A 26,118-nucleotide genomic window follows, 5' to 3' on the forward strand; every position below is an offset into this window, starting at 1 on the left:
TTGATAAGCTGCTGGTGGGATGGAAAAAAAGGAGCACGTCCATGACCGAATACAGGCTTAGAAAGTGGAGAGTCCAATTTAAGCTCTTTCAGGGCATCAGCAATAAAATGGTGGACAGAAACAGACCGTGAATGGTGGGGTTCTCACACAAATCTGGACACTCTGAGACAGGATATGTATAATATCCATGAGACACCTAAGGCAATCGAGATCTGTCATAACTGGATGAGAAGGCTCCAACACAGAGACCTCTGGCACTGGAGTGACCAGCCTAGAATAAGGTGATGCGCCCGCCAGCTACGTCAAATGGCCAGATCTGAAGAACATGCTCTCCAAATGAGCCAAAGAAAATCCAGGAAAAATTCACACCCTGTGGTTACTACTGAATCCAGCTGAGGCACCCACACTGCAAGAGTCTCCAGACTCGGAACGCAGGCGTTTGGTGCCAGTGCCCAGAATAGCCAGTTGATGAGACTTTTTATCCAAAACACAGACCCAGGCAGGCTAGCTCTTCCAGAGGACCCAGAGTTGGTGAAACTCGAAGCTCCCACCCCTCCTCCCAGCGTGCTGTGGCACATGGTACAATGAATGCTGTTCCGGCACCAACTCAGTGCAATCCATATACTGTATTTTTTGCTTCATAAGACGCACTTTTTTTTTCACCCCGAAGTGGGTGGAAATCTCGGTGCATCTTACGGAGCGAAGATACAATTTTTATGCCCCTCCCGGCACTGTTTTAAAACTCCCGCCGCCTCCCCTCCCCTCCTTTTTTAAAGCACACCGCCACATCTTTTAAAACACCTGCTCGCAGGCCCCCGCCACCGCAATTGTAGTACAGTACCTGGTGGTCCAGTGTGTATCCCTCCCTCCCTAGTGGAGCACAGGTCAAGCGCAAGCTTTCCGTGCTCCCGCTTGGGCCTGCCCCACTATCTGAATGGCTGCCATTCAGATTGCAGCGTGGGGCCATGCAGGAGCGCGGAAAGTTTGCTCCTGACCTGTGTGCTGTGGAAATAGGACAAGACAGCCGTCTATTTAAAAAAGTACCAGGGGAGCCGGAGATGAAAGATTTTTCTGCCTGTCTTACGGTCAGTGTGAAAGATGGACCTTTTTTCCCCCTTCGTTTGTATCTGGGGTTTCAATGCCTTTTGTTTCCTCCCCCGAGGGCTGGGGTGTCTTAGGAACCAGAGCCTTGGCTAGTTCCAGCACTGATGCTACATGGATGTGTTGTTGACATGGGGGGGGGGATTTGAGGGGTTGTTGCTTTTAGGGGGTGGGAGATATTGTAATGTTGTGAATATTTGATGATATTATGATTGTCACTTTTCTGATCTTGTTACCAGTGTTGTGTATTTTGTATACTGCTCTGCTTGTAATTTTTCTCCTCAATACAAATTGTTTGATCATAACAGAGGGAGAGGGGGGTGGGTGAGATGGGATTGGGGTACTTCCTGTAACCTCTGCTGGATGATTTAATATATTCTTGCATTCATTGATTTTGAATTTCTAATCAAAAAATATTTAAACTTAATAGTACTGGGGGGTATGGGGGCGTTGATTTAAAAGTACTGGGGGTATGGGGGGATGATTTAAAAAGGTATTGGGGTGTAAAAAATTGTTAGTCGGCTGGGACGGATCCCTCTTGTCCCAGCCTACCACTAGACCACCAGAGTGGGGACAGGTACAGAGCCTGGCAGGGACGGGGGACAGGGTGCAGAGCTTGGCAAGGAGTGTGGGGTTGGGTACAGAGCTTGGCAGGGAGAATTTGGTTCAGAATGATTTTTTTCTTGTTTTCCTCCTTTAAATCTAGGGTGCGTCTTATGGTCAGGTGCATCTTATGGAGCGAAAAATACTGTATGAAGTCGACAAGAGTAGGGACTGAGGAATCCATCCCAATCAATTTGCAACAAAATCGAGGGGTTTTGAGGCAGAAATCAAACTTTGAAAAAATAATGATCAATAAAAATCCAAGATGGCTGCCACTAGTGAATTCATGCCAAAAATAAAGAAAATCCCCAAATAAAAAATAGTGATTTGGTGAAGTGGGAGACCTGAACACCACCCTCAGAAACTTTCAAAAATGAATTTTACAGAGTTCCACAGACTATCCCAGAAGTTCCCATAGGAAATAATGGTGGTGTACTTACAGTCTGTGAAGTGCCTCCCTGACAACTCTGTTACACTGCAACTGAATGAAGGATTTGCTGTCTCAGAAACTGCTCCAAATGACCAAATTTGAAGATCTTTGGCTATTCGTATGGACTCTGATTTAACCTCCACCTCCATAGAATCTCTCCATGTGAGCGGGGATGGAAAACACAACCTGCGCCCTGAAACCCAGAGGGACTTTTACTCAGGATGCATACAACCTGCGCTTAAACCCCTGACAGGGTCAGAGGGCAAGTGAGCTCCCAGGGGAATGGATCCTGAGTCTGAGAAGGGTGGCACAAGCAGGTTGGCTCCAAAGGTGCACTCAAGTTTCTCTGTGAAGCAGCAGTCTGGCTCCAAAGGACTACGTTCTTTCCTTCGGCAAATAACACTGCATGGGGTCTCACAGCACTGAAGCCACTGGAAAAAAACAAACTTTAAGTGAAAAAATAAGGAAAAGATGCAAAGCAGATCAGAAGACTTCTGCACGGATTGCTTGCAGAAATTGAAAACTGTAGGGGGCTCTAAGGCCCTGATTCTCCAAAAGTGCGTCCCGATTTTAGGCAGCTGTAGACGTCCTACAGCTGTCTAATCAGCCAATCGGGATGCACGTTTTTTTTAAAAAAATGCTCCCCAGGCAGGCCGCCCGGGAGAGGCGTCCTATACTAAACGCCGATTCTGTAACCGGCGTCTTTAAAGAATCGGGTTAAATTAGACGCGGCCGCTATACTTATGGCAGCAAGGGATCTCCCTGCTGCAATATGTATAGCGGCCGCGGTTGTTGCGGCCGCCTGTCCCATCACCGACAGGAGAATGCCTAACTCCTCCTGTCGGAGCACTGAGCCCCCTCCCCCCCAAACTCGTAATCGCCGACAGGAGGATGCCGAACTCCTCCTGTTGGAACCCCGGACCCCCTTCCCCCCCCAAACTCGTAATCGCCGACAGGAGGATGCCCAACTCCTCCTGTCGGAACCCCGGAACCCCCTCCCCCCCCAAACTCGTAATCGCCGACAGGAGGATGCCCAACTCCTCCTGTCGGAACCCCGGAACCCCCTCCCCCCCAAACTCATAATCGCCGACAGGAGGATGCCCAACTCCTCCTGCCAGAAAGCCAAACGACCCCCCGCCCCAACTAATCTCCCTCCCCCAACTAACCTTTCAATGTTGGTCAGCTGGACGGGTCTTACTGCCGTCCAGCCGACGGGTCTGCCTCGTGGAAATGAGACGGCACGCCCATTCCCGGCCCATCCCCGCTAAATCTAAGGCCTGATTGGCCCAGGCTAGGCACCTTGGCCAATCCAGCCTTAGGATTAGTGGGGATGGGCGGACCCGCTATGCCTAAGGCCTGATTGGTCCAGGCTTCTACAGCCTGGGCCAATCAGGCCTTAGATTTAGCGGGGATGGGCCGGGAAGGGGCGTGCCGTCTCATTTCCACGAGGCAGACCTGTCAGCTGGACGGCAGCAAGACCCGTCCAGCTGACCAACATTGAAAGGTTAGTTGGGGGAGGGAGATTAGTTGGGGCGGGGGGTCGTTGGGCTTTCCGGCAGGAGGAGTTGGGCATCCTCCTGTCGGCGATTACGAGTTTGGGGGGGAGGGGGTTCCGACAGGAGGAGTTGGGCATCCTCCTGTCGGCGATTACGAGTTTGGGGGGGAGGGAGTTCCGGGGTTCTGACAGGAGGAGTTGGGCATCCTCCTGTCGGCGATTACGAGTTTGGGGGGGGAGGGGGTTCCGGGGTTCCGACAGGAGGAGTTGGGCATCCTCCTGTCGGCGATTACGAGTTTGGGGGGGGAGGGGGTTCCGGGGTTCCGACAGGAGGAGTTAGGCATCCTCCTGTCGGTGATGGGACAGGCGGCCGCGGCCGCTATATTTTATTGCAGCAGGGAGATCCCTTGCCGCGATCAGTATAGCGGCCGCGTCTACTTACAATGTAGACCAGCATTTTGCTGGCCTACATTTTAAGCGTCTCTTCCTCTACTAGGGAGACGCGTAGGGCCGCCTAAGTTCGCCTAAGGCCTGTAGGCGAGCTTAGGCATCTTGCGGGTCTCCCTAGGCTCCCGGAGGCGCCTTCAGGCCTGCCTGGGGAGCATTTTTTTAAAAAAAACGTGCATCCCGATTGGCTGATTAGACAGCTGTAGGACGTCTACAGCTGTCTAAAATCGGGACACACTTTTGGAGAATCAGGGCCTAACTGTCTAAGGTAGGAGGAGCACATCCTCAGAAAAGTGTTTGGATTTCTGCAACTCCCGGGAAGGGACTGAACACCTAGAGTGAAGGGGTGTAACAGAAATTCCATTAGTATGCCTACATTCCAATATTCTTTCTTGATATTGGACTTTGCCTTGAGTACTGAATTCCGCACCAAAGCATCCTTTTGGCTTTGATCCTGGCCATCATATAGCAACTCTGTTGCCATCTTTTGATATTCAGCATGCTTTCCTCACTGCAAGGTTAGTGGTGGTAGCGCAATCAGTCTTGTTGATTAACATGCGTTTAAATGCACTGCTTCCCCGGTCCTTTCAGTTTTAAAAGGGATGGGTAATTAGTCCAACCTCAATCCTCCTCCTCCTCCATCTAGGCTTGGGACTAGCATCAGCGATAATGGCTCATATATGTATGCCTATGTGTGTGTATCACACAAATACACTCATATCTAAACGAATGCATAGTAGTATTTGCTGCAGCACTCATTCAATTTCTAACAATTTATAGGTTCCAAGGCTCTTTCACTTAGAGAGCACTTTTGATTTTATAGAAACATAAAAGAGATGCACACTCCCATTTATCCTGGGGAGCTCACTATTTTTAACAATTTTAAGTTGGTTACAATAGTGCACTATGACTCTTAACTTTGTAAGAAATAAAAAGAGAGGTTAATAAAGTGCTTACAGTCATGGCTGACAAGTGCTGCTAAATGTGCATGGCCTCGAGGATGAGGAATTGCCCTAGGAACCAAAAGAAAAAATATTTTAAACTCAAAAGCATTCAATTAAAGCACTCCATACCAGGTCTGTACTTCCCATAAAGCAAGGATATATACAATACATGAGACATTAAATTGGTCCTCTAGATTGCTTGATATAGCTTTTTTCTGATACATATTCCCTCATTGTATTTTCTGAATACAGCAATATCTCTTTAACCCTGAATTGACCAATATGCTTTGCAGATAGAAGGGACGAGTTGGGGTGGGAAGGGTCACTTGGGACACCACTTTCAGTACTTCTAGAAACTATCAAACGTTTATGGGAAAGATCACAACCTTAATTTTAATCAACTTACTGAATGTACAAGTCAATTGCCATTTCAATATCACTGACATATGGGCTTCATATTCTTTTCATATTCTGTGCCAAAACACTGTCACTACTGTCTTCGCTTTCCTTCAAAATGTGTTTTAGCATGCCTGCAGCAATAAATCTAACTCTTCATGCCATACTTCTCACTAGTATTACTCAATAAGGCTTAGATTCTCTAAATGACATTGTTGCCGATGGCATGTCAATCACACAACGATGACATTTAGAGAATAGCACTTCTGGTGAAGGTAGGCACCGGAAATGTAAGCTAGGGTTTTCAAGGCCAATTTGTTTAAATGGCATTTTTCACTTAACCTAGGCACCGGTAGGGCGCTTACCAGTGCCTAAGTTAAGGCGTTGTAGAGCATCACCTGGAGTCCTAGTTGTATTAGGTGATGCTCTCACCTAAAGGTCTAGGCCTAGCAGCCTACCAATATCAGCATTGCATAGTTTTCACAAGCAATCCTTATTGACCAGTGCTTCAGCTGACTTGATGGTTGCCAGAGAGTTCTTATGAGTAGTTTTAAGTAGAGCCTACTGTGTCTGCCAGTTTCTGTGAGAAGTCAAATTCTTTACTGGGAACTGATTATTCAGACAGAACATCTGCTCTCACTGCTTGGGAGTTTTTGCATACTGATAGCAGCAAATAGATGACTTGTTTCTCCAATATCTGGTGTTTGTTCATTCTGTAACCTTATATTTTGAAATATGTAAAATCCTCACATTCTGGGAACATACTGGTATCATTTGTCATCCTGTGTGTGTGTGGAAGGTAAACACTGTGTGCAAGTAATATGAAAGGAAGTCCCTCGATGGCAAGTGAGACTCAGTTGTGAAATGGATGCATTGTCACAACAATCTATCCTGTGGAAGATCTCCCAACCTGACCGTTGTTGACAGGCTTCCCTTCGGTTTGTGTGAGGCGGTGATGCAGAAACGCACAATAAAGTTTATTTCTTTTTCTTTGTAAATAAATAGTATATCCAGTAAATAAATAGTATATCCAATACAAGCAAGAGTACACTTCAAATTCTACTGCCTACTCTTCAAGACTATTAACGGAGAAAGTCCAACCTACTGGAATAACCGACTAACTCAATCCTCTTCAACCAGGCACAGGAGAACCCACTCACTATTCACACACCCATCATCCAAAAATGTCAAACGAAAAAAACTATATGACAACCTAATAGCCTCCAAAGCAGCTAAACTGGACAGACAAATCGCCACTCTGTTATCATCGACCACAAACTACAAAACCTTCAAGAAAGATATTAAAACCATACTCTTCAAAAAATACATAAAACCCATCTAGCACAACCTTTCACTAACCAACCCCAACCCTCTCTATACCCTTAATACTCTCTAATGTGCTTCTATCTACCCAACATAGTCTAAAATGCTTCTAATTTACCCAATACTTATTTCCTTAAGATCTCGACTTCTCTTTGGTAATTCTTTACCGAACATTTATCACCTTAAGATCTCGACAACTCTTTGGTACTTTTTAAGTAAATATTATGACATCACTTATGCTGTTCCTGCAAACTTTTAATGTAATTCTCGTTAACTTTGATGTAATCCGCCTTGAACCGCAAGGCATTGGCGGAATAGAAATCACTAATGTAATGTAATATATATCCATTCTTTAAAAAAACACTAGAGTGAGCTAATCTGTTTTACCATAGAAATCAATGAGCTGATAAATTGTTTGCTCTTAGCTTGTTGTAACCTTTACAGCTAGGCAAAACAGGTGCCATTTATAGAATATGGGCCTGGCTAGTGGGTAAAATCCAAAGTTAATAAAATAAATACTTTTTCATTTAAATAGCAATATGGGATATTTGGGGGACCCTAAAAGAAAGCAAGTTGCTCATAGTAGGTGTTCTCCAAAGACAGCAAAATACACATTACCATGTGTTGGTTATGTCATCCAACAAAGCCTGGCACAAAATACTCAGCGTTCTAGAAAAAACAGAAGCCTTTGGCAGCTCTGAAATACTCAAGTGTTTTCCCACCAAGCTTGCCTGCGTGGGACCAGCAGTAAAATAAGAACATAAGAATAGATTTCAATCCAATAACCTAACAGACAATTTTGCAGAGATTTCACAAATGACCCATTAGATGATTTTGTAACACACATTCAAGGTAACTGAAGTTGTCATAAATTAATCTATTTTACCAGATCTTATATTACAAGTTATACTTCCAGTAAAGGGAGGGAGGGAGGGTGGATGGGAGGGTTTATAAGATAGAAGGTTTGTTCTTTTTTTTAAGTTCAATCTTTTAATTGAATATTTCAAATAGATAAATGAACAATTAACAGAGCTATCAAGAAATGTCAATCCATATCAAAATAACAGCCAGATATGTCATACAAAGAAGAGATGATAATGATGAGAGTGATAAATTACAGTTTTTGTTCAGCTATAAAATTATCAATGGGAGTCCATAATTGACTCTGAGGATGTTGAGAATGTTGAAATAGCGGAAAATGTTTCTCAACAGCGTATTGTTCATATCATTTGTATATGCATACAGAGTTCCCTCAGAAGGAATCGTTGAGTCTAGAAGCTGATTTCCAATGTTGCAACACCTGTTGAAGTCCAATAGATATTAGCATATCTATTAGTTTTGGCTTACAGCTGGAATTAACAAAACAAGTATGCAGAGAGACTACGGGAACTCACGGTAGCCATTTTGGATGAGTGATCTGCATGGGGCAGGAACATAGGAAGATCGCTCCTGCCCCAAAATACCACTAGACCACCAGGTAAGGTCCGGGATGCTGAGGGGAAGGTGGGAGGGAGGCGGGGATGGGTCAGAGCCAGCTCAAAAGTTATTTGCAAATTTTTAATATTCGTGGGCCGGCTCTGCCCCTAACCCCCGCAAATATTGAGGGAGGAGTGTATCCGTACTTTGAATGTCATAAAGGGAACATCTTTACATCTGAAAAACATTTTCATCAACCATTCCCTGTCTGAGTCAACAGCAAAGGAAACTATCAGTGTTGCGGTAGTCTGAGATTCCACTTCCGACCTGTTCTAGGAAATTAGTCAAGTCCAAACTATCAGCAGAGAGATTCTGCTGGTTAGGACTCTGTGATTTTACCTTAGTAGGTAAGTAATAAATTTTTGAGATAGATGGATAGGCTGACTCAGGTACCTTCAAAATCTCATTCATATACCTTTTAAACATTTCCATTGGTGTAGTTGTCAAAACTTTTGGAAAATTTATAACCCTAAGGTTACAGTTTCTAATAGCATTTTTCTAACATTTCACATTTAAAATGAAAATTCCCACTATAACCCAGACAGAGGCTTGCGATTCCAAAGTTTTTAGTCTGATTTCATAGTCCAAAGACTTATCTTCCAGACTTGATATTCTATTCTTTGTTGTCACTTGTTCCAAAAGTACAGCTGTGCACCGGTTGGAAAGTTGCTGCATTTGACCACCCAGCGAAGACTGTAGATTAGATATCGCCTCCCAAATCGTCTCCATATTAAAGACCTTAGGTCTCTGCAGGTACGTTAGTTTCACCCTGGACTCCCCTGTAAATCCAGTACCTTTGGCTGGGGGAAATCTGAATGGAATCCTCCTCTCCCTGATTTGCATCCAGTTCCTCCACCGATAATGATGACATATCCTCCTGGCCTGACTCAGACTCAAATCCGTGTCTGGAAGTGCTGCAGGGGAGTGTCTTGGGCCAGCCTAGCCGCCAATGCTGGGTCCATGGCCACAGGATGCTGCGGTGGTCTCCACTTCTCCGGAGACAAGGTGGCGCCCTCACTGGATTGTTCGCATACATCAGTCTGCGTGCCTTCTCCTGCCGAGGATTCATCCAGGTTCTGTGTTCGGACAGAGTGCTGCACAAATGCGTCCATCGGCCAGGTAATTGATGTAGATTCCTCCGGGAAGACCCAGACTTTAGATGTGCGTTTTACCATTGAAATGGCACAGAAAAAGTATTTTCCCGGCGACAAGTGTCTCCATGCCTGCTTCAAGCCACCTTCTTAGTTTGGCTCTGCCTCCTTTAATAACCTTCTAAAGTGCATATAAGAAGTAGAATTAACAAGCAGAGGACGAAATTCAGGGTCCCAAATTGCTGCTTAGAAAGCAAGTTGCCTGGTAACATATCTTTTGAATGAGCAACCATTCACCGAAAGAAAATCAAAGAAAGAAGGACTTCACAATACACATTCTGAAGATGCAAACAAAAATGCATCAACTAAATATTTTGGAAGTAAACAATTTAAAGCTTTATAAAAATTACAGTCAAATTTAAAAAGTACTTATCCCTCTTCCAGAAGCCAGTGCAGCTTTCAATAATATGGTGTTATATGTTCATATTGTGACGATTTAAAAATCAACCAAACTGCCTGATTGTCTGAATGAGAATAATTTAGTACATCAACTGATCTCTGAAAACCTTTAGAGCATTCCATACTGGTATTCCAGAGCTCCTAGAATTGTGCTTTGAAGAAGTCCGATGTTGGTATTTCTTTGCCTCCTCTTAATGAAGACATCAGTATCTCGGTGCATCCTCAGTGTTGAGTGCAATGATGCCTTGCCCAATGTGGGTCTATCAACATCTGACATACTCCTCACTGCTGGTGCATTCTTGTATTCAATGCAGTTCAACCAGCCTTGAGGACTGATGCCACTGATGCTGATAAATCAGACAGACCCATGAAAAAGTCTCTCATGTATGACCTCTATACTCTTTAGGGTTCTTTCCTTAATTGCAAAACAGTTTACAATCAGAGGCATTATGATCTGGTACAAAAAACAAGCATCAGTTTCAAGTTTCAAGTTTATTCAGTTTTTGATGAATCGCCTATTATAGATTCTAGGCGATGTACATATTACAATTTAAATAGAAGAAACTTACAAAATAATTCAAATTACAAAATTAAAACAACACACACATGAGTTTAAGGAATGGGGATAAAAGTTACAATATTTGGGAATAGTTAAAAAAAAAGGAAAGAACAATGGGAAGGGTATTATAAAACCAGAGCACCATGTAAGAGAAAAATTTCAAAATAATTAAGAAAAATCGTAGGCATCTTTAAATAAATAAGTCTTTAAAAGTGTTTTAAATTTAACAATATCTAGTTCAGATCGAATATACTGTGGTAAAGTATTCCACCATTGAGGGCCCATAACTGTAAAAATATCAAGTCTTCTAGTCCCAATAATCTTTAATGAGGGTACCGAAAGTAGATTTTGTTCCGATGATCGCAGTGAGCGTTTTGGCTTATAAGGAATTAATAATTTGGATATGAATTGAGGTTCATTAGATGCTAATGTTTTAAAAATAAGAAACATTATTTTAAACATGATCCTATGACTAATGGGTAACCAATGCGCGTCTTTCAAGAGAGGGGAAACGTGGTCAAACTTTTTTGCATTATAAATTAATTTTACGGCTGTATTCTGGATGATTTGTAGTCTCCTTTTCTCCTTATTAGTAATATTTAAAAATAAAGCGTTACAATAGTCGATTTTTGATGTTATAAAAGAATGGATTAATATTTTCAAAGATGATGTGGTAAGAAATTTAGAGATTGACCTAATTTGACGAAGTTTATAGAAACAGTTTTTAACTATGAGGGAAATATGGTCGTGGTATGATAGATTCGCGTCAATCAATATACCAAGGATTTTAACCGAGGGGACCAAATTAATTTGAATGTTATTAAGATGAAAAGGTTTAATGAGTGTTATTTCTTTCTTCCAAGTAAACAGAATAGATTTTGTTTTATTTATATTTAATGCAAGTTTATTTGTATCTAACCAGTTTTGAATTTGTTCCAATTTTTGATTTATAGCTGAAATTTCTGAATGGTTTTCGGGATCCAAGGGGTGTATAAGTTGTATGTCGTCTGCATAGGAAAATGGTATAAAACCTAAGGCCTGACTAATTTCTAATAACGGAGATAGGAAGATGTTGAATAATAGAGGGGACAAGATAGAACCCTGTGGTATACCAAATGATGTGGTAAATGAATTCGAATTTACATTATTAAATCTGACTGTGGAAGTTCGATTTGTAAGATAAGATTTGAACCATTGTAGTACTTGTTCATTTATTCCTTTTTCCTCAAGTCTAAATAAAAGTAAATCGTGATCTATGGTATCAAAGGCAGCCGAAATGTCAAGGGAGAAAAGAATAACAGATCTATGGTGATCTAAATAGTATTGAATGTTGGAAGTCAGTCCTATTAAAGAGTATTCAGTGTTATGAAATTTTCTAAAACCAGTTTGATTCGGATGTAGTGCGTTTGTTTTCTCTATGAAGTCGGATAGTTGATTAAATATCAGCTTTTCTGTTAATTTTGCTATGAATGGTATATTAGTGATTGGGCTGGTCAAAAACATAACGTTGCACAGAGAACATCTTTTTTTTTTTTTTTTTAAACACTGGGTGTTTTAAGGGCCATCAGGGCAAAAATAGCTGCAACAAGTCAAAACAGCTCAATTTTTTTAAGGAAGTCCCAACTGGGTGCTCAGCCTACAAGGGCCAGTGGAACGGTACCAAAAGGAAATAAAACTTAAAAGGGCCAGCAAAAGTAAGAAATAACTGAGGAAAAGCACTGATGAGAGCCAAATGAATGTGACTGCTCTGCAGAAAACAAAAAAAGACTACTGTTCCCAGGCAAGTGATTTGGCTGGGAAGGAATGTATGTGCATGCACAGTATGGAACTGTCAAAGGCTTCTGTTTCTAGAACACACTGCTTGTCCCTGGAAAAATAAATTTATAATTAAAATGTTTCTGCCCCAAAATGCATTCTAATAATATTGCTGCACTAAGTGATAATTAGGCAACAAATAGTTTAAACACCACCTGTCTATTTGCTATAGCATAAAAACAGCCCAAGAGAAAAAAAACATAGGGACTCATGAAACTGCAGTCGGTTGGATTAAGGTTAATCACAGATGCTTGTTTTACTTACTTAATTTATGTGAAAAAGAACATACTTGCCCACAGTTATGTGAAAGTTCCCTGCTACTTTATTGACATACAGATGTCCATGTATTCTGCATGCATTTCGAGGCTGGATTGAATTGTCTTCCCTATTAGAAAAACACAGTATAATGTTATTAAAGCACAGACAATGCAACAATTACAAATTATAACTTATGGAGGTGAAGAACAATTAGAAAAATAAGAATTGTACACAAAGCATGCAAAACGCAGCAAAAAAAGGATACGCATCATGCAAACACACATTAACATGGGAAACACTGATTTCAATGTGCACTGACTATTCTTCAATAAGAACTAGTATTTATAAATGGTACAAATTTTTAATTTATACATCAGGCTATGCATCTGATGGGAATAACAGAATTAAACAGGATATAGTGGGAAGCCCATAGTATAAGACACTCTTTTGCCTGGGATATATAGATAAAAAAGATGAAGCTGAATGATATAGAAATGCTTTAGAGTTGCAGTTAAATATATATATATATATATATATATATATATATATATATATATATATATATATATATATATACATATATATATATATATATACATATATATACATACATATACACACACACTAGTCTTTAAGCCTGTTACATTAACAGGTGCTAGAGTAGATGTCTGTCTGTCTGGGTTTTTTTTCTTTGTCTCTCTCTCCTTGGACGCTGTCTTTCTGTCATTTTTTCTGTCTGTGTCTCTCCCTATATCCTTAGTGCCCTTAGTGCCTCCTTCCTATGTCCTTAGTGCACCTAGTGCCTCCTTCCCATGTCCTTAGTACCCCTTCCTACGTCCTTAGTGCTCCCAGTACCTCCTTCCTGTGTCCATAATGCCCACAGTGCCTCCTTCCCATTTCCTTAGTGCCCCCAGTGCCTCCATACTGTGTCCTTAGTGCCCCAGTGCCTGCGTACTGTGTCCTTAGTGCCCCAGTGCCTGCGTACTGTGCCCTTAGTGCCCCAGTGCCTGCGTACTGTGTCCTTAGGGCCCCCAGTGCCTCCATTCTATGTCATTAGTGCCCCCAGTGCCTCCTTCCGTTGTCCCCATCACTATCTTCCAGGCTTTGTCTACCCCCCCCCCCCACCATGCCAGCCTGTCTGCCTGCCTCCCATCCCCCTGAGGAGCATATTTCTATTAAAAAAAAAAAAACACCCCCCTAAAGCCAGCCTCCTTCCCATCCCTCTGAGTAGCATATTTCCATGTAAATCCCCCCCCCCCGAAGCCAGCCTGCCTGCCTCCTTCCCATCCCTCTGAGCAGCATATTTCCATGTAAAACCCCTCCCCCGAAGCCAGCCTGCCTGCCTCCTTCCCATCAGAGCAGCATGTTTCAATTTAACCCCCCCACCCCGAAGCCAGCCTGCCTGCCTCCTTCCCATGTTTCCATTTAACTCCCCCCCCCCGGCGCTGACCCTACCTGGCACACCCGAAACCCCAGTTGACTCTCCCAGCCGACTCTCCCACCGCTAGACATCCGACAAACCTCCCGGCTCCAGCAGCGTCCGAAGCACAGTAAACACGCTGCTTCGGGCTTTCTACTGCCCTAATTTCCTCTGCTGCGTCTCTGATGATGTCATCAGGGACGCGGCAGAGGAAATCAGGCCAGTAGGACGCAAAGCAGCGTGTTTACTGTGCCTGGACGCTGCTGGAGCCGGGAGGTTTGTGTTCGTCTTGCGGTGGGAGGTGCGGCTGGGAGGGTCAACGGTGGTTTCGGTTGTGCTGGGTAGGGTCGACGCCGGGGGGTGGAGTCGCGGCGTGTTACCTGCTGTGAGTCAGGCCGGAGCCGGCAAGCCCGCTGCGAGACAAAGAGAGAGAGATGCGTGGTAATCACGCATGCGCACTCTTGTGACCACAGCCCGACAGATCAGGACTCAGGGAACACGGGGTAAGAGTGCGCATGCGCGCTTAGCATTTTATTATTATAGATATATATATCTTATTATAGATATTATTATAGATATATAACTTGGTTAGCATTATATATATGTGCTTGCTAGTAATGCTAACCAAGCTATATATATATATAGCTTGGTTAGCATTACTAGCAAGCACAAAGTTTTTAAATAAAGGTTTTGTCCCAGCTGCTACTTCCTGTAAGATTGGGTAATAGAAGGGTCCTAGAAGAGGAAACTGGTCACTGTGCCCTAAGCTAACACATTATTATTAGGTGTCCAATGCATTGAATTATTGAGTGAAACTGTTTATGAGAAATAAACCACTAACATATTTAAGACCTGCAAGTGTAAGGGAAAACAATGAGATGAATTTGATAAGAGGTCATGTGATTGAAATTAACAGTAGGTACCTTGCTGAAGTATGCAATTTATAATTGGATATTTTAAAACTCAAAAGCAGATTGGAAATTACTGTATACTAACTACATATGTTTAATAATGAATTAAATGATGTATGAAGTTAATAAAATAGCCTGTAGCCCATAGCTCAGGGAGACTCTTGGTTTAGATTCTGCCAGTTAGCAATCACTAAGAGCTCCATAAGGCCTTATTGTTTTTTGCTTTTGTTTTTTAAGTAATTTCAATTATACATATTATAAATACACAAGAAAATAATAACATTGGTGAAACATATTTTACAAGAAATATTACAAATTGATAATAATTCTATAGTCCACTTCAAGGAGAGATTTGCGAGCATAAACAAAAGTAAATACTGTATTTTTCGCTCCATAAGACGCACCTGACCATAAGACACATCCTAGATTTAGAGGAGGAAGACAAGAAAAAAAAATTCTGAACCAAATTTTCCTTGCCAGGCTCTGCACCCAACTCCACACTCCTTGCCAGGCTCTGTCCCCTGTCCCCCCCTTTGGTGGTCAAGTGGTAGGCCTGAACAGGGCATAGGGCGGGCAGGGACAGGGCACAGGGCGGATAGGGACAGAGCACAGAGCAGGCAGGCCTAGTGGCAGGCAGGCAGGCAAGCCTCATACCCCCATATACCCCCCAGTATCTTAAATCATCCCCCCACGTACCCCCAGTACCTATTTTAATCATCCCCCCATACCTTTAATCATATCCCCCCTTATACCTTTTTAATCATATCCCCCTTTTGTACCTTTTTTATCATAGTCCCCCTTGTTCCTTTTTAATCATATCCCCCCCTTTGTACCTTTAAAAAAAACAAAACACAGTACCTTTTTAAATTCTTCCCTCCCTCCCTCAACGGCTTCATACTATAGCAGGTGAGAGAGTCAGGCGCAAGCTTTCCGCGTTCCCACCTGGCTCCGCGCCATTTTCCGATGGCTGCCAGCAGTTTTCATGAATCCCATGAGAACTACCGCCAGTCATTCAGAAAGTGGCGCGGGCCCAAGTGGGAGCATGTAAAGCTTGGGCCTGACCGCCGCGCTCTTGACTCATGTGCCTGCTGCTGGGAAATAATACAGAGCCGTGGAGGGAGACGCTGGACCACCAGGCTTGAAAAAGGTACGGCGGTGAAGACAGCAGCGGTGGGGGGGGGGGTTTGTTTTATAAAGGTATGCGGCTGAAAGGTGGTACGGCGAGGGGGTGGGTGGGGTTTGCAGTTGTACAGGGGGGCGGTGAGGCTGTGTTTAAAAAGGTGGTTCGGCTGAAAGGTGGTGCGGCTGCAGGGGGTTGCAATTGTACAGGGGAACGGTGGGCGGTGTTTAAAAAGCTGGTGTGCAGGGGGGGTTTGCAGCCGTGAGGGGGATTCAAATTTTTCACCTTCGCTTAAGACGCACCGAGATTTCCACCCACTTTTGGGTGGGAAAATAGTGCATCTTATGGAGCGAAAAATACAGTACCGTATTTTCGCGGATATAACGCGCACCTGTGTAAAACGCGCACAGGGGTATAGCGCGCAGAAATCACGATGATATGTACCAAAACTTTTCTATACCGCGCTCAGGCATATAACGCGCATGATGCCCGACGCTCCTTTCACCCGCCCTGACTTTCCGTGCGCTGTCCCGACTCTCCGTTCACCCCCCCTGACTTCCGTGCACTGCCCTGACTTTCCGTGCGCTGTCCCGACTCTCCGTTCACCCCCCCTGACTTTCCGTGCACTGTCCCCCCTTGAAGTCCTGTCCCCCCTTGAAGGTCTGTCCCCATCCTGAAAGCCTGATGCCCCCCCCCGACGTCCGATACATCCCCCCCCCCGGCAGGACCACTCGCACCCTCACCCCGAAGGACCGCCGACTCCCCAACAATATCGGGCCAGGAGGGAGCCCAAACCCTCCTGGCCACGGCGACCCCCTAACCCCACCCCGCACTACATTACGGGCAGGAGGGATCCCAGGCCCTCCTGCCCTCGACGCAAACCCCCCTCCCCCCCCAACGACCGCCCCCCCCCAAGAACCTCCGCTCGTCCCCCAGCCGACCCGCGACCCCCCTGGCCGACCCCCACGACCCCCCCACCCCCCTTCCCCGTACCTTTGGAAGTTGGCCGGACAGACGGGAGCCAAACCCGCCTGTCCGGCAGGCAGCCAACGAAGGAATGAGGCCGGATTGGCCCATCCGTCCTAAAGCTCCGCCTACTGGTGGGGCCTAAGGCGCGTGGGCCAATCAGAATAGGCCCTGGAGCCTTAGGTCCCACCTGGGGGCGCGGCCTGAGGCACATGGGCCAAACCCGACCATGTGTCTCAGGCCGCGCCCCCAGGTGGGACCTAAGGCTCCAGGGCCTATTCTGATTGGCCCACGCGCCTTAGGCCCCAGCAGTAGGCGGAGCTTTAGGACGGATGGGCCAATCCGGCCTCATTCCTTCGTTGGCTGCCTGCCGGACAGGCGGGTTTGGCTCCTGTCTGTCCGGCCAACTTCCAAAGGTACGGGGAAGGGGGGTGGGGGGGTCGGGGGGGTCGGCCAGGGGGGTCGCGGGTCGGCTGGGGGGGCGGTCGGAGGGTCTTGGGGGGGGGGCGGTCGTGGGAGGGAGGGGGGTTTGCGTCGAGGGCAGGAGGGCCTGGGATCCCTCCTGCCCGTAATGTAGTGCGGGGTGGGGTTAGGGGGTCGCCGTGGCCAGGAGGGTTTGGGCTCCCTTCTGGCCCAACTACACAAAGGTACGGGGAAGGCGGGTGGGGGTGTCGTGGGGGTCGGCCAGGGGGGTCGCGGGTCGGCTGGGGGACGGGCGGAGGTTCTTGGGGGGGGCGGTCGTTGGAGGGAGGGGGGTTTGCGTCGAGGGCAGGAGGGCCTGGGATCCCTCCTGCCCGTAATGTAGTGCGGGGTGGGGGTAGGGGGTCGCCGTGGCCAGGAGGGTTTGGGCTCCCTCCTGGCCCGATATTGTCGGGAAGTCGGCGGTCCTTCGGGGTGGGGGTGCGAGTGGTCCTGCCGGGGGGGGATGTATCGGACGTCGGGGAGTCGGCCGGGCAAGAGGGCTTGGGCTCCCTCTTGCTCCGATCGTGGATGCGGGTGCGGGTGGGAGCGCGTGCGAGCGGTCGTTCGGGGTGGGGGTGCGAGCGGTCCTGCTGGGGGGGTGAATCGGGCGTCGGGCGGGGTGGGAACTATGTTTAAAAACTTTTCTATACCGCGCTCAGGCATATAACGCGCGAGGGGTATGCGCGGTACGTAAAATCACGTATAACGCGCGCGTTATATCCGCGAAAATACGGTACTTCCTGATGGAAATCCAGTTAGCATTCTAACTATAAACATTGAAATTAATTTTCTGTTTTAATTACCCTTTTATTCATGTTCCAATAGAAATTTTTCCAAATGAGAATGATCAAAAAATATAAATTGTTTACCCTGATAATGTAAAATACATCTACAGGGAAAACGTAGGAAAAAGATTTGCTGCAATAGCCAAAAGATTTTAGGGTCAAGAACCGTTTCCTACGATCCTGGTAAAATTTGAATTGACTGCCCGCAAAAAACAACTTTTTTATATTTAAAGTAATTCTTTAAAACTAGCAATTTATCTCTTTCTGACAAGAGAGTTACCAAGAAAGTTGAATGAGTGGAAATTATATCTTGAATGTCCTCTAAGAAGGCAATGAGCTCCCCAGCTCCTAATGCTGGGGCTATATGTATCGCTCCTCTAGTTGACATTGCTAGTGATGATGGCAGGTACATAACCCTCTGTCATACAATTGACTCAGATATTTCCACTTTTAAAATTTCCCAAAAATATTTTCTAAGCAATATTTCAGCTGAAAGTAAAGGAGAACAAGGGAAATTTAAAAAGCGTAGATTAACAACACGCAATTTTACAATTGTTCCAATTCATGATGCAAAACCAGACTCTTTCACAGCTGAGGTACTAACTGATTTAAGTACTTTCCCTTGATTTTGTATCTCCTCACTAGCAAATTTAATTTTCCCTTTAATCAAATTCTCAGTGCGGGTGATAACTCGCCAAATATCTTTTAAGGAAATATCCCTCAGGAACATCTTTGAGTGCATCTCAACTTTATCAAAACTGACCGGTTGCAATTTAGCTTGAGATGCTACAATGGGATTTTGCACTATTTCAGGTTTGTCTTGCAACCCATTAGGTATGGACTCCACCTGAATATTTAAATATGCAGGCAAGGGTGGAGGGGATCCAGTGTCAGGACTCAGAGATAACCCATCTGAAGAAAGAAAGAGAGGGCAAAAAAGTACTTACTGTTTGAGTAATACCAGTCAAATGTTTGTCCATAGGACCTTTAATCAATGGTGTAGATGCAGCAAGGTTTTTCACATATCCCCTTCGGTTCCCCATAACTCACTCACTGTATAGCACAGCTGGCTAATATTCCTCACTCTATAACAGAGCTGGGTGATATACGGGGTGAGAGAAATGAAACCTGTAAACACTGCAGGCAGAGATGGAAAGCTCTTTTCTCAATTCCAACACTCTCCAGAACTTCCTGTCCTCAAACTCTCTCACCTCACTCTGAAACAGAGCTCGTTGATATACCGGGAGTCTGTAAACACTGCAGGCAGAGATGGAAGGTCCAACCAAGAGAATTGACCCAATGTGTCCACAGAACAATAATAAACCAAAACAAAAGAAGCTGTGGAGAAGGATGTTACTGATGCAGACTTTTATTCTGTAAAACTGATTAACATATATGAATGATGAAGAGGACCCCCCAGCTTGGGGGACTTGTCCTACACCCACAGGTTGGTGGGTGGTTTTGGTTCCAAGCAGACTACAGGCCTCACAATCCTGCTGCCATGTCCCATGGATTGTGAGGCCTGTGCAGTCTGCTTGGAATCAGAACCACGAGGAGATTACTGCAGCTAAAAGTCATGGTTTTCATTCATTTGCCTTGCTTTTACACTTCTCCCTCCATATTCGCTTTGATATGGGATTAACAAAGCCGCAAATACAGAAAAACCGCGAATAACTTTTTCATATGTTATTCACTGTTTTCTCTTAAACACCATCGTGAATAACATGCTGGGAGGAGACCTGGCCTGTTCCTGAAGGAGAGGCAAAACACGGTGAAAAAAGTGCTGGTAATCAGCAATTTTTCTCTGTAAATGCTTGGATTCGGCGATTTCTCCATGCAAGCTGATGTCATTTGGGGGGAGGAGCCAGCAAGCTAAAAAACGTGAATAATTGAAACCACAATTGCTGAAACTGCGAAATACGGAGGGAGAAGTATACAATGAAGTCTAATTGAATGTACTGTGGTGCAATTTCAACTGTGCACAAATTGTGCATAATTAGTACTGAACTAATTCTCTCTATGAAGTCTAATTTATGGTGCTGGTTTAAGATTTGAATATAAAGATTAATGTACAAAGTGGAGTTATTTTTACCTATGATGCACAGCTGAGGTTTTTCTCTACTTTGTTTTCCTTTTTATGATGTGTAGTTTTGGGGGTTTGGTTCCTGGAACTGTGGGCTTTTGAGAGGGGTTCTGAGGTGTGTATGGAGCATGTGTAGATTCCCTCCACAAATGGAATTTCTGTCCATACTGCTGTTTCATGTAGAATGTTTGACTCACTTCCCTCTAACATATAGTGCAACCCCTCCCTCCTATTTGATCCCAATGTCACTGCGGTATAATTTGTACCCTGTTAACATGATGTTCCACTTATTGTTTTCCTTCCCCAGGTTTCTGAGATGCCTATTATATCTACTACTTCTTTTAGTCATATATACTCTAACTTTCCATCTTATTTTTCTTACTTGTAGCATTTATATTCGGACACTTCAAACTGTGTTTTTTCTTTGTATCTACAAGCTGCTTAGAAGTTGATGCAGATAATTTGCATCCTTTACTCTGCTCTCCCACACTCCTGGCTTTCTTTCACCATTGTTGAAATCTCTGTATTAGGATTCTCTAGATGCCTTGCTTCAATAGTATCCTTCAAAGATACGGTACACTGAACCATGCTCTCCAGGGTGACTTTCAATCCCCCCCATCTTAGTTTAAAAGCTGCTCTATCTCCTTTTTAAATGTCAGTGCCAGAAGCCTGGTTCCATTCTGATTAAGGTGAAGTCTTTCCTTTAGAAATAGGCTCCCTCTTTCCCAGAACGTTGCCCAGTTCCTAAGAAATCTAAATCCCTTGTCCCTGTACATCATCTCAACCACACAAGACTTTGGACCTCTGTCTACTTCTTGGATCATGAGTGTGGAATGGGGAGCAGTATTGGTTTAAAGGGATGGGTAACAAAGTGTCTAAAGTGAAAATAGGTATGTCTTTAGTTTCTTCTGGAATTCAAGGTAGTTGTTGGGTTTTCTTAGGCTTATTATAGCAGTTTGCTCCAAATGAGAGGTCCTCAGTATTCGAAGGTAGTTTCAAAAGTGGTCTTTCACCGTATTTGTTGAAGAGAAGGGGAGGTTACAGATTGTAGTGTTACATGGTACGTGAGTTGAAGGAGTGTATAACTTCAAAAAAATAGCTCTACAAATTTATTTTTCAGTTCTATCAGTAGTCCGGAATGCAAATCATCCAGTCCGGGCAATTTGCTATTTTTCAGTTTGTCACACTGCCCCATTAAATTTTCCAGGTATATAGAACAAAGAAACTGTCTGTATAAAACCCCCATGAGCAGTGAAGCGCAACATATTTACAGAAATATGCTAACCCTCTGTTTGTATGATTTCTCTCCATTGTATATCCAGACAGAGGCCAGCACTTAATATCTGGGTCTAATTCAGCTGGTGGCATCTAGAATTTAAAGAAATGCAACTGCAGCCAGCTGAATATGGTTCCCAGAATTTAGCTGGCTGAATATCACCACTATCCAGATAACATTTTGCTCATCTGCCCTTATCCTTAGCCCCTTTTTATATATTAAAAAAATAGCAGGCTATTTAGCAACTTAAAAAGTCTAATATTAATAGTATATATACTGTATATATTTTCAAACATATGGATAGGCAAGTTTAATGTTCACTGACAAATGGTGAAGATATAATTTGCTTTGAATATCAGTCCTCTTGTTTTCAGCTGTGTCCCAGATAAACAAAGTAGCTTGTCCAAAAAGACACTTGGATAGTTAAGAGAGTCTTAACTTATGTCCCAGGATTTCTGAATCACAATTCTGTGCACTAAACCACTCCTCCCATGTATCTTGTACAGTGTTCCCTACCTTCTATCTTCTTCAGGATAATAAGAAAAATAAATAAAAATTATTAATAAAGACTCACAGATAAAATATTAACATGAAACAAAAGCTATTGACTCACCTTGGTGGCATCGCCGTTGTAGCACTTTTAATGGCACTTTTGAATATCACATCTTGAACGGAGTGCTCCTCTCGCAATCTATCCTGAATAAGCAGAAGCATCCTAGAAGCAATTATCAAAAAGCATTAGCTGAAGACTTGCTTAGTCATTGATTTATGCACATCAAAATTACTTTGAGGTTCACTAGAACCTTAGAACTTAGTAAATAAAAAAGAGCAATTATATAATACTAATGTTTATGATGAGACGATTGGAATCACACACAAATAGCAAATCACAAAAGAAAATTACACAGTGATATATGCTGTTACTGGAAGAAACCCAAATTCCAAAAGTGCAAAAAGCAGCAATCCTCCACACTGGAGGTAAGTCATAAAAATTGCTAGAGGCAGTTTGTAAGATTGGGTTCTGTACTGATGATTGCAAAACACCAAAAAGGAGAACTTTGCTCTAAAGCATTTAGCACATAAAGCATTCAAAAATATATTTTACTTTTTGAAAATTATTTAACCCACAAAGAAATATTAGGTTCTTCCCTTGGCAATCTTTCCTGTAACCCTGCCAAGCTCTAATACTTATAGGTTGTCAGCAAGTTAGCCCTGCGACTGTTCAGAGAACCAACAAGGAAAACCATAAGCCCAGGCAGAAAGTTCCAAGGGACAGGAATAATCCTGGAACTAAGATTTAATTGCCCTTAAACCAACATACTGATGACAGCAAGTAGGGACATGTTTTACACCCACTTCTGAAACCACTACGTGCAGAGGGGGTGGGGTAAACCTCAGGCAACAAACAGGAGAGACACTCATTAAGCAATCTGGTAGTCAGCCAATGAGGGTGCCTGCTGAGAATAAACCAGGTGTGTTTTCACAGTTACGGAGGCAGAGGCACAACAGGGAGGCATGACAGGCACGAGGAACACAAGCACAGCAAGCAGAGGCAAACCAAGCTTTCCAGCTCTAGACCTCGCAGCTCTAAAGGGAACTGTAAATCTGACATGTTGCAACACTTCACAGCAGGGCAAGGAATCTGACTTTATGCATAGACTAGTCAATCTAGTTTTTTCTGGTAACAAATGTTGTATTTGTCATTCCTTGACTCTTATGTTCCTTTTTATTTATTTATTCTTTATTGGTCTACCCCTACTTCTTTTTCATTTTTTAATTATGACTCAGCCAGTTCCTTATTTGGCTATTCTGAAATTTTTACAGAGACAGGGAAATAACTGCTGAATGGGGATCTTTCTGCGTCCAGCTAAAGAACTTCTATCCTTTCACTTATCCCATTCTAAAGATAGATAAAATATACAATCCCATGATTTAGAAATACCAGATAATGCTCATCCTATCACACAACAAAGGGCACACTGGTCAAATGAAAGAAATCTCTGTGAAGGCTTTCCCTTATAAATAGGGAAAATGTGGTTAAGTGGATATTATATATAACTAGAAGTAAATAAGGTAGTTATTTTTATGCCAAGGCAAAAAAAATTAAACCTAAATACAAAGCCAGTTAATTATATCAACTTGGTTCTATAAGTATCAGGAAACTGGGGCCAGAGAGCTTCAAGCTATGAGGAACACACTGAACCAATCTTGATTTGAAATCCAAACCCACAGCACAAGGTCATAGTCTTACTTTTAATTAAGTAAATCAAATGTCTTTCATTGCAAATGTACAAGAACATGATACTGTCTATGTACCCTGATAAACAAGAACCATCAACACTATTATACATACAACAGGAAAGCAAACTGTTAGACGAATTAGGGTTTTGGTGTTTATCAAAATGATAATTTACAACAGGGTGCCTATGTGAGAAATTCAAGAAGGAACCTACTTTAAGCTTATTTTTTAAAGGCCAATACACAAAAATCCCCCAATATAAACCCAGAAAGGTAGGTAGCACTGCAACTGAACTACCGACACCCACAAAAGGGGAAAAACAATATTTTATCAATGTATTTGAAATAAATAATGTGAGGCCTCAGTGCTATGGTGCGCTGATTACCAGTGCTCTTGGCTTACCATATTTGAAGCAGGGCTATCTTTTAAGCTTCGCTGTGCACCATCATGGGCCCCACAGTGCACTAATAATAATAATAATTTTATTTCTTATATACCACTATACCATAAGTTCGAAGCGGTTTACAGCAAGATTCATGCAATAAGAGTAGGCGATGATTACGACAAGAAACAAAAGTTTACAACAAGATACATAAGTTCAGAGCGGTTTGCAAGAAGATACATGCAATGAGAGTACGAGATGTTTGCAACAAGCAGCAAATGATTACAACAGGATACAGAAGTATGGAGCGGTTTACAACAGGATACATGAGTTAGGGGCAGTTTACAAGAAGAAGCATGCCATGAGAAAGAGAGGTTTACAACAATATACATGCAATGGGGTAAGAGGGGTAATGGGAAGAAAAAACACTTACAGGGATACAGAATTGTCAATGGAAGGGAACTCAGATAGTGTTAAAGAGACGGGTCTTCAGAGATTTTCTGAAGTCAGCGTATGACGCGGCCTCGAGTATGGGTTTTACGAGCCATGTGTTCAGTTTGGCTGCCTGGAATGATAGCATTTTGTCAAGGAACCTCTTGTAGTGACATGATTTTAGAGATGGGAAATTAAAGAGATTTATTCTGCGAGAGTTTTTATAGGCGTAGTTGAGGAGGAATTGGGAGGCGAGGTAAGTTGGAAGAATCCCAAAGACCGCTTTGTAGCTAATGCAGGTAAGCTTGAAGAGTATTCTGGATTCCACTGGCAACCAGTGGAGTATTTGGAAGTATATGGTGATATGGTCCCATTTTTTTAATCCAAAGATGAGTCGGACAGCAGAGTTTTGGATTAATCTTAGCTTGTGGAGTGTCTTCTTATAGGCTCCCGGTATATGATGTTGCAGTAGTCTAGCGTGCTCAAGATGGATGATTGTACAAGTAATCGAAAGGATGATTCATCGAAGAATTTTTTGATGGTGCGGAGCTTCCATAGGGCTGAAATACTTTTTTTTGAACATTAGGTCTGTATGCTTTTCCAGGGTTAGGTGTCTGTCAAGGGTGACTCCTAGTATTTTTATAGTTTGGTCAATTTTGTAATCTCGGCCATTCACGTGAATCGTGTTGTCATTTATCTTTTCATTGGGAGATGCCAGGAAGAATTTAGTTTTATCTGTGTTCAGTTTTAGTCTGAAGACTTTCATCCAAAGCTCTATCTGATTTAGGGTATTGGATACGAGATTAATGAAGTCTGGCGACAGACCGGATAGTGGTAGCACAACAGTGATGTCGTCAGCATAGATGTGGAAGTTGAGATTTAGGTTTTGTAGCAGGTGTCCCAGTGAGATGAGGTAGATGTTGAATAGGTTCGGAGATAACGGAGAGCCCTGGGGTAGTCCGCAATTGTTATTCCAGCTGAAGGAGAATTAGTCTTTTATGAATACCTGATAGGATCTGAGTTTGAGGAATCCTTGGAACCAGTTGTGTTTCCTGTGATGCCTAATGATTCAAGACAGTTCAACAGGATAGTGTGGTCAACTAGGTTGAAGGCACAGCTTAGGTCCAGTTGGAGAATCATAGCACTGAAGCCTTGACTGAGAACGGAATGTAGATGGTTTAGGAGAGAGGCCATTATAGTTTCAGTGCTGAAGCCGGGTCTGAAACCAGATTGGTTATTGTGCAGTAGGTTGAATTTGTCTAGATAGGTATTTAGTTCAGCATTTACCAGGCCTTCCATTAATTTGGCTGCCAGAGGGATGTTTGCGACAGGTCTGAAATTGGAAATTTTGTTGGGTGTTTCTTTTTTGTTCTTTTTTATAGGAGTTATAACAATTTGACCCAAGTCTTCTGGGAATTTGCCAGAGGATAGTTGTAGGTTGATCCAGTTTAGTAGTTGAGCTTTGAAATTGATAGGGGTCGATTTCATCACATTTGGGCGGCAGGGGTCCAGTCTGCAATATGATTTGAATAAAGTGCAAGTGCAATAAATAAATTCATTAATGTAGTCAATAAAGTTAGAATACAGTGCTAACGACAATTCAAGGTTAAGGCTCAGAACCAGCATAATGCAAAAAAACTTATCT

General features: G+C 43.4%; 1 protein-coding gene across 9 annotated transcripts in view; it reads right to left on the minus strand.

Annotated features, from left to right (window-relative positions):
- ERGIC2 (ERGIC and golgi 2) overlaps positions 1-26,118 on the minus strand; it is a 257,255-nt gene that overhangs the window by 129,921 nt on the left and 101,216 nt on the right. For all 9 annotated transcript variants that reach the window (XR_004540135.1, XR_004540136.1, XM_033952283.1 and 6 more), the window contains exons 7-9: positions 22,034-22,135; positions 12,429-12,524; positions 5,034-5,089 (exon numbers count right to left, since the gene is read on the minus strand). Coding sequence is in view for 7 of the 9 variants with exons in the window: in XM_033952283.1 (XP_033808174.1) it covers positions 5,034-5,089; positions 12,429-12,524; positions 22,034-22,135 (254 nt within the window). In the remaining 2 variants the exon portion in view is untranslated. The remainder of the gene's footprint in view (positions 1-5,033; positions 5,090-12,428; positions 12,525-22,033; positions 22,136-26,118) is intronic.

This window comes from Geotrypetes seraphini, chromosome 7 (genome assembly GCF_902459505.1).
Source record: "Geotrypetes seraphini chromosome 7, aGeoSer1.1, whole genome shotgun sequence".
NCBI lineage: Eukaryota > Metazoa > Chordata > Amphibia > Gymnophiona > Dermophiidae > Geotrypetes > Geotrypetes seraphini.